Here is a 9,321-nt window from a genome sequence, read left to right on the forward strand (position 1 = left end):
GAGTAAGCACCCTATACAGATTCTGTTCTGCCTATGAATATACACCAAGATTTTTAAATTCCATTTTCTATTACTTAAAAAACCCAGTCACTGGGGCTGGGCTGTGGCTCCGTAGTAGAGCGCTTGCCTACCACATGTGAGGCACTGGGTTCGATCCTCAGCACCACATATAAATAAATAAATAGATAAAGGTGTCGTGTTCATCTACAACTAAAAAGATAACAATAATAAATAAATATTTTTTTTTAAAAACCCAGTCATTGGGATTATTTTCTTAGAACATTAGCAACCTTTTGCTGTCTAAAAGCAGAGAACTAGTCTTTTGAAGCAGGAATTAGCCCACGAAATCAAAGATTATGTGGAATTTTTCTTCTCATAGATTTTTTGGGGGGTTACCAGGGATTGAACCTAGAGGCACTTAACCATTTCTTATAGATTTAAGAATTTATTTTTTCTTTAAAATCTGTTACAGTAAGCAAAACATGATCCCAGTAAACAGATCAATTTTAACCATTCACAAAACGAAGCATTTTTTTCTTTATAAAGAATTCTATTTACTGAAATTGTATTTAGAGCCCCCCCCCCCCCTTTTTTTTCCCTGGTGACCATAGGTATACCTAGTTTTCTTTTTCTCTGACATCCCTGGGGTGACTCTACAGTGACATCTACTGGTGAATATGGGCTTTTTGTGTTTCTGATTTGCAGTTCTGTTCCATTAGCCTATTTCACTTCCCTGGAGTTGTCAGGTTGTGTTTTTAAATGCTTCTAGAAATTCCACTTGAACTAATTTATCAGGGAATGTGGTGACCTGTACTCTGTGAGGGCTTTAAAAACACTTGTTAGTTGAAATGAGCCATGACAGCCAGTCATACAGGAAATGCCCAAAAAAGCATTGATTCAAGAATATCTGAAGTCAATGGGCTTTGGTTGGTCATGAAAAGTACGAAAGGATTCAAGATGGAAAATGGGAGAAGGCATGAATCCAACAACAACAAAAATAACAGGAAAGCACAAATCCTCAGACCTGAATCCCAGTTCTGCCAGTGATTAGCTGTGAGACTTGGGGAATTACCCATCCAGCTCTCTAAGCCTCAGTTTCCTGCTTGGTAAAATGCTTATGCCAGTTAATCCCTGTTTAAATTGTAGAACTGATGTCCAGCATGTGATCAGTACTCCATAAATGTCAGTTCCTCTTCCCTCGTACTATAACTCCTACTAACAACAAAGCACGGGCTGGCGGATTGCTCTGCCTGGCAGCAGAGAGCGCTTTTCCTCAATGGTAACTTGGCAGAGAAAAGGCGAGCAGAGATGCTGGGAACGATGGCCCATCTGCTTTGGCTCACTCTTCCCAGTCTCTGCCTCTAGCACAGCCTAAATCCAGACTCTACCTCCTCACTGCTGTGCCAGCCAAGCCCCTTCTTGGCACATGCCCTAGGGTGGCCGGCTGGGTGCCTGCTGCTGGAGGGAGTCCCATGGCTATGGTGCCAAGCTTCACCACCAGCCTCAGCTTCCGCTCTATCACTTACCAACATCCTATCCCACTATTCTACTTCCTCCCTGTCTGCCTACCAACTCACTCCTTTTGCCAGTGTCTCCACCCTGGACCTTCCAGGTGCCTCTCTTCTCCTCCAAGACTGTACCAGACCCTGTGCCCTCCTGGCTTTCTCCGGACACTTTTCCATCAGGCCTCCCCTACCTCTCTCCTCTATGTTCAGCCTGGCCCTCTATTGACTCTTCCCCCCCATATATCCTGCAGCTCAGAGTCTTACCCATATCTGAAAACAAGCAAAACCCTTCCTTTAACATGTCTCCTCCTGAGGCTTCTGAACAAGTTCATGTATTCCTCCCTCCACCCCATCTTCCTTTCTCAAACAAGTTTCTGGAAAGAGTCTTCAACTTGCCTACCGCACTTCTCACCTCCCATTCAGACACTAACCTGCCTTCATTTCGTTGCTGTCTCCCTTACGCTATCAAATGGGCTCTCCTGTTTTCCTCTTAGCACCCTTGATACATACTGTTCAACCATTTTTTTCCTTCCAGAAACTTTTCCAGGGGATTTGCATGAACCAGGTCCCTCTACTGGTCTTGCTTCCTCCCCTCTCTTACTACTCTTCCCAGTTGTCAAGAGTTCTTTCTCCCTTCTCCTTGCCTTTTGAACTTGGGAATTGTCCAGGATTCACTATAGGGCCTCTTCTCTTCTGGCTCTGTCCCCGTGGCTTCTACTTCCTTTGGCCCAGCTCACTCTTAGTTGCTGGCTCTGCCTACTAGATACGTCTCCTCAGCCATTCCTCACTCAGGCTTTTAAAATTCAGCATATCTAAAATAGAAATAATTATTTGGGCCTTCAATATGCTCTTCGTCCTATGAAAGATGCAACCTTGATACCTGGTTCTTCCCTCTCCACCCATGGCCCTTGATCCATACTTCTTCTTTCACCCTCTGGGCTGTATCTCATCTCCCTGGTATATCTTCTGTGGGGGCCAGGACTCCATAGCCTCTCCCACTCCCCACCACAATACCAGGTGCTTCGTTAGATGTGCTTGACTTGACCACATCTGTCTATTCTTTTTGGCTACTATCTAGGTCAGAGTCTCCCAGCAGTTCTCTCCAGCTCTAGACCTGCCAGCCCTCAGGCCCTTCTGTATCCAGAGCAATCATTAGCAGGCTTCAGTCATTTTCACCCTTTCAACCAGCATCTTCTCCCTCCCCAGCCTTGCTCTCTCCCTAGCTCTCTCCTGCACCCTGTGACCTGCTAGGCATGTCTCCCACAAATACATTTTGCTTTCTGGTCTCTAGTCCAGAAAGGCCTTTTCCTAGGGCCTTCCTTCCTCCTACATCTTCTTTCTCCAACCATTTCTCCTTTACTCTGCTCCCTCCAATATGGGGCTGTCAACTGCTCCTCCCTACTGCCTTCCTTCTGGGATGGTTGCCCCTCAAATGAATTTCTGGGCCTCTCTGTGCTTCTTCCCTCTTGTGCAGTCTTCCCCTTCATTTGCAGTGTATTAATTTGTTTGTCTGTCTGCACTCCACTGGTTTCTCAGTCAGGTGAATGTACTACTCACTTCCAGAATTTGTGGAACCTGGAAAGCAGTTGGGCATCTCTACATTGTATATGAAACCAGTAAGAAACTGTCTATCCAGAAAGAAGATCAGATTTAAAATATGTACAGGCAGCACTTGGTGGGGAACATACCTGCACCAAATCAGCCCTTGGTGGCTTGTGGATGAAGGAATAAACAAATGAGGTGTGTGGAAGGAAGTGGGGACAGGAATGTTGAAGGAGGATCTGACTCACCAGAACAAGGAAATACAGCTCACAAATCCCTTTCTTTGAAGCCTCTTCACCTTCCCTTATCACAGGTGTCTGACAACAAGGCGTCCCTGCCGCCCAAGCCAGGGACCATGGCAGCAGGCGGTGGTGGACCAGCTTCTCTGTCCTCGGTGGCATCCTCCTCACTGTCGTCCTCTTTGGGAACAGCTGGACACAGAGCCAACTCCCCATCTCTGTTCAGCACAGAAGGAAAACCAAAGATGGAGCCTGTAGCCAGCAGCCAGGCGGCTGTGGAGGAGCTAAGGACACAGGTCCGCGAGCTAAGGAGCATCATTGAGACCATGAAGGACCAGCAGAAGTGAGTGCCCAGGAACCCTTTGCAGATGGCTTCTATGTGGCCCTCCATTAGGCCAGGACCTGGGTCTGAAAGCCTGGGTCCCATCCTGTCCCAAAGAGTGGGCCAGATCTCCCTTGGATGGTGGCAGCAGTGGTGGGAGTGGGTGCGAACCCCAAGAGGTTTAATTTATACTTAAATTATGCTGTGTGTTTTTATGTTCAGTCTACTGTGTGTAGGCAGGGCACAGGCTGGCCATGGGGTATACAGAATGAGTCAGTTGCAAGGACTGACACCCTTAGCAGGCTCCGAAAAAGAAAATTCTTGAAATCCCCCATAAAGTACAGTATTACTGTTTTAGTCAGCTTTCTACCACTCTGACAAAATACCTGAGAAAATCAACCTTAAAAGAGGAAAGGTTTGTTTTGGCTCATAGTTTCAGGGATTTTAGTCCATGATTGTTTGGTCCAATTGCCTTCAGGCTTGTGGTAAGGAAGTGCATGATGACACTGAGCATGTGATGGAAGAAACTGCACACCTCATGGCATCCAGGAAGCAAAAGAAAGACAGGAGTGGGCCAGGGTCCCAATATCTCTTTCAAGGACACACCCTCAATGACCTAACTTCCTTCTATTAGACCCCACCTCTTAAAGATTTTACCACCTCTCAATAGTACCACAGACTGGTGACCAAGCCTTTAACTCTTGGGCCTTTGGGAACATTCAAGATGCAAACTATAGCAGTACATATACCACTTCTTAAATAAGTCCAACAGTCAGCTTTTCCTCTAGCATCAGAAAAATTGCAACTTCCTCACTTAGCTGCCAGATGAAGTAGTTGGCCTGTATTGAGGGACTAAAACATATGAAGATATAGGGAATCTTGGGCTGGGGTTGTGGCTCAGTGGTAGAGTGCTTGCCTAGGACATGTGAGGCACTGGGTTTGATCCTAAGCACCACATAAAAAAATAAACAAATAAAAGTATTATGTCCATCTATAACTAAGAATATTAAAAAAAAAAGATATAGGGAATCTTAAACCTGAGGCTTTGTACTTAGCAAGATGTTTTTACTGTGACATGTAGGAGACTTTCCATGTGTGCCTACACATACTCTTTCACCACATCTCTCATCCTCAGGGAGCACTTGGATGGGGAGAGAGACCTGTGAGCAAAAAATTTGTCATATATCAATATAACCCAGGATGCTGTTTGCAATGACAAAGCTGGTAGAAGGATCAGATATAGGTGGCACTTATCTGAGAAAACTGAGGCTCAGAAGAGTTTAGATATCAGTTAGCTCTTTCATAAGGGAATCAGGGGGCGCATCTCAAGTAAACATTTCCCAGGTAGGATTTTAAAAGATGATCCAGGATTGCCAAGAGCAGAGCACTCCAACAGAGAAAACAGCAGATTCACAGGCATACATTGTAGCCTGGTGGGTCAACCTGTCCCCCGGTTTCTGGCTGCCTTGTGATCAGAAGATGCATGGGCAAATGTGGCCAGACCTAAAATCACACCCTTAGGAGGGAGTCTTGGGCTGGCAAAAGCCCTGCCTCCTGGTTCCATGGGACTCAACTTTGAGCAACGTAGCTTTAAGCAGGTTCTGTTCCACTTAGGTTGAGTAGTGTCAGATGAAATTGGGGCCTCTTGAACTAACTTCCTGACTGGTGGAGACTCATCTAATAAATACAAAGAACTAGCAAGGTAATACTTAAGAGACCAAGCAGGCTGCCCCTAACTCCTTAAAGTCCCAGCTCCTATCTGGCTCTGGAGGTTACAGGTTTGGGTATCCAAAGCCCCATCCATTTCCAGACAATATGTGTCCTTGCCCAGCAGTGACCCCCATGGTCCCAAGACATCCTGGAGCACTGGTTGTCAGACTCTCCTGTTCCAAGGCTTTGACCCACTGCACCCTCTAAGAGGTGCCTCAGGGCTATGTGCTAGTCTGAAATGCTTTGAAGTCTGAATAGCCAGAATGATCCGTCTCCAGCCAACATCTGAATCTACACCTCACCATGTCCCTTCTTCCAAGGCCTGCCTTTCGCAGCCTTCTGCAGCCTGTCCTTCATGCCTAGGGTCAGTGGGTCCCCACCAGTTTCTTAGCTTAGCTTTTGGTATCACTTGGCTTTTAGTATTCAGCTCAAGTCTTTGCCACATCCCTGCTCTTCCCTGGCTTTTCCCCATCAACTCCCCATTTTCCCTTTTCCTTCTGGACCCACTTTTACTAATTTAAGGCTTAGTCATTTTCTTTGGACCAACTTCTCCAGCTAACTTCCCCCACCCAGACTTAGCTCTACCTGATATGGTCTTCCTAAGATCGGGCCATTCATTTAGGATCTCACTTTCTACTTCTTTCTTAAGCCCTTGGTGGTGCCCACTGAGATATGGATGTTTGATATGTGCTTAAATAAATACAGCAGTGAGCCACAACTAGTTAATGTCAGGTAATCTGTTGACAGAAGTGGTGGGGTACTGTCCCAAGTACAGTGACCATTGTGGTATTCACCTGAAATGAGCAAATGCAATATCACTGCTATTGTTACTGTGTTGTTTCTGTAGCCTTTGATTTTTGATTTTCCAACCCAGTTTGTGGAAATGTACATGTAGAATGAAGTGTTTGATATCTTAAATGGAGTGAAGCTCTCAGACCAGTGTTTGGATAGTTGCAGTATCCCATGTATAGGGCCCTGACTTTGCAAGATGATTGGTTTTGTACCACTTCATTGTTTAAGGTTGGAAAAGGTATAGGCTATGTATCCTAACTCATGTCTACTTTCTCTCCAACATGCTTACCATATTGTTAATTCAGTTATTTCACCTCCAAGTTTTTGGATCTTACTATTTGTAGGATTTTGTGAGACCTGGTGAAAACATACCCATTAGCTTTTATTCATTTAAAACTCTGTAGAAAATGAAGGAAGTATGGAGTTGTATTTTGTGATTACATTTGAAGACCAGTATTCTGTTACAAAGGGATAATTAGAGGGAACATCTCAGAATATGAGCCTGGATACCTGGAGTCTGGTTAATGGGCAAGTCATGCTACCTCTCTGGGCCTCAGTTTCCCTATCTTCTCCTTTGGGGAGAAGATTGGACTAAGGAATCTCAAAGATCATTTCTAGACCTACCATTGGAAGGCTGTATATTTTGGTGGCCCCAAAATAATGTCAAACCTTTCCGTCTGAAACAAATCATAAGCAATAACAATGCAAAGAAAATCTGTTTGGCCCACATTTTCTTTGTAAAAGGGACAAATGGATTTAGTGATAATAAGATGTTTCTTGTCTCTTATTGGGGAAGTTTGGGCTTTTGTTTAATTCCATTGCCATTGCTTTTCAGACGAGAGATTAAACAGTTACTGTCAGAGTTGGACGAAGAAAAGAAAATCCGGCTTCGGTTGCAGGTGGGTCCCTCAGGGTCCTGCTGCCCGTGAGGCCTGGGCTTAGTTGGGAGCAGAGGCAAAGTCAGGGCCTTATTTTTAAAATAAATGATTGTTACTTTTCTGCAGATTTAGAGACACTTTTTGTGATAATCTTCTTAGAATTGTATAGGCTTACTACCCAACCTTTCCTGACTCCAGAAGGTCTTGGGGAAGGGGAACATCAGTAAACACGCCCCCAGTCAGTCTTCTCATGTGGAATTTATCTTAAATAGCTCTCTGTGAAAAGTTCCCTCTGGTTTCCAGGAGACTCCATCATAGTAACTGCCAGAGGACATGGAGCTCGGGAGGCCCCATTGCCATCTGGCTTCCATTATTTGGCCACTGGGAATTCAGGGACCATAGCTGTCCACACTTGGTACTTCCTCTTCATCACTTTACTTCTCTCTGATGGTCATGTCAGTTCTACCAGCGTATCTGAACTCTGTCCCCCACTAGCCTCTGATTCAACTGTGCCACGACCAAACAGTGGAGAGTGTGTGGGCATTCCAAATAACTAAAGGTCAACTCTCAACTTTCATCTAGTTGGTGCCCTTGGTGATTGGGACAGATGATGTTCAAAACAAGAATAGGTAACTACTCACCATCACTTTGGGGATGTGCTGACACACCTCCTTGGGCCAACCACAGCTGCCTTCTGATACTATAAGATGGATCAGTGTGTCAGGACTAACTAACTGCTCTACCCTCTGGTCAGGAAACTGGAATCCTTGCTGCTTTTGACAAACTTTGGATCCCAGTAGCCTAAGAATTAAAACATCTACTTTGTTCCTAGTACATCATGCCCGTGTGCCTGTTCTTTAGGTTATGTCATTTCTGGCACTGTTGTTGATTCTTCATGCAGATATCATTTCACCTTTAAAATTCTCAGGTTGATTATTTTCTTTCTATTGAGCAGGCTGATTGTCTTCAACTTCTATGAAAGCCAATTCATTATAATTTTGTTTGATTCTTTTTTCCTTTTATAGATGGAAGTGAATGACATAAAGAAAGCTCTTCAATCAAAATGAATACTTGATAACTGAGATGTCTCATTATTCATCCTGAGTCCAAGACTCAAATTTTCTGCCCCAGCCAAAATAATCTTGTGCCAAAAGATTAAAGGTTTGCCTCAACATGTCCCTGTTTGAAAGATTAGCACAAAAGTCTTGATAGCACAACACAATTCCATCCAAGAGGAGAATCTTCCCCCTGGTGTAGTCTTGGGTCTGGCACTGGTTGTGACTTAGAGCAAATTGTGCTAGAGGCTTTTCTACCTTGAGATCTCATGCAAAACGAAAACTCAGGCAGTTTAGTCCATAGTGGTACTATTTTGATGATATTTTCCATTAATAAAATGTAATTTCAGATTATTCGTTTACAAGCTTTATAATTTTATGAGTTTTTAATCATGTTTTGTCACAGATGCCCCTAGTGTTTGTACTACACCTAGTCAGAAGCGAGTATCTTACTCTTTGGCTTCAGGTGAAAGCTGCCTCGCTTTGTGTCCCCCTTTAGGATTCTATTACATATGCAATTTTAGGTCCAACCCATCCCTTCCCCTGCCAGCAGACCCCGCCACCCTAAGAGAAATTTTAGCTTATATATGATGGTATATTTACAAAAAAAAAGAGAGAGAGAAAAATCTGGTATTTGCAATGATCTGTGCCTTCTTTTTACCACCCTCTTGATTGGAGCTTTTGTGATGCAGCTACCATGATTCAAAAAAAGAAAAAAAGAAAAAAAAAAAAAGTAAGAAAGAAAAATCTGCCACTTATCCAAGTCCACTAGAGGCCACTGTCTTCACAGCTTCTCTCACCCTAGCCAAAGGTCCTAAGAGGAGACAGCTGAGAAGTTGGGCTCTGTGGTACCAGCTGTGACTTTTTCAGTTCCTCCTACTTTTAGGTTGTTCATGAAACTAGAAATGTCATCCCTGCTTGATTTTTCATCAGCCAAGTTAAACCTCTGCTTCCTGTCCTTTGCACCTTTTGCGTGAACAGAATATGCATTATTAAAGCAAAAATAAATAAAAGTAAAATGCAAATGAAAACAAGGGGGGGAAAGTTGTATTATTTCCTGCACTGGGTTATGTGTGTGTGTTATTGTTTAAACTGTATTCACATAATGTCATTTGCCTTGCTCACTTGTAACCCCTTCCTCAGGTCCAAGAGAATGGGAGGAGGGTCTTGTTGAAGTATAGCCATTGGATCTTTCTTGCATTTATGGAATTGCTTTTTCCTTCCTAAGGAAAGTGATGTTTGCTTATCTGCTTTATCTTTGTAGCACATGAACAGTTC

The 9,321-nt window shown here is 43.9% G+C and overlaps 1 protein-coding gene across 10 annotated transcripts in view; it reads left to right on the forward strand.

Annotated features, from left to right (window-relative positions):
* The window catches only part of SH3KBP1 (SH3 domain containing kinase binding protein 1), a 336,822-nt gene extending 327,980 nt beyond the window's left edge, over nt 1-8,842 (forward strand). For 6 of the 10 annotated variants that reach the window (XM_079122896.1, XM_079122900.1, XM_079122899.1 and 3 more), the window contains 3 exons: nt 3,337-3,629; nt 6,946-7,009; nt 8,014-8,842. In XM_079122896.1, coding sequence (XP_078979022.1) covers nt 3,337-3,629; nt 6,946-7,009; nt 8,014-8,055 — 399 coding nt within the window. In that variant the 3' untranslated portion in view covers nt 8,056-8,842. The remainder of the gene's footprint in view (nt 1-3,336; nt 3,630-6,945; nt 7,010-8,013) is intronic. The other 4 variants (XM_079122898.1, XM_079122902.1, XM_079122901.1 and 1 more) reach the window with 1 other exon arrangement.
* Nucleotides 8,843-9,321: the final 479 nt, after the last annotated feature.

Source organism: Sciurus vulgaris (assembly GCF_902686455.1).
Source record: "Sciurus vulgaris genome assembly, chromosome: X".
NCBI lineage: Eukaryota > Metazoa > Chordata > Mammalia > Rodentia > Sciuridae > Sciurus > Sciurus vulgaris.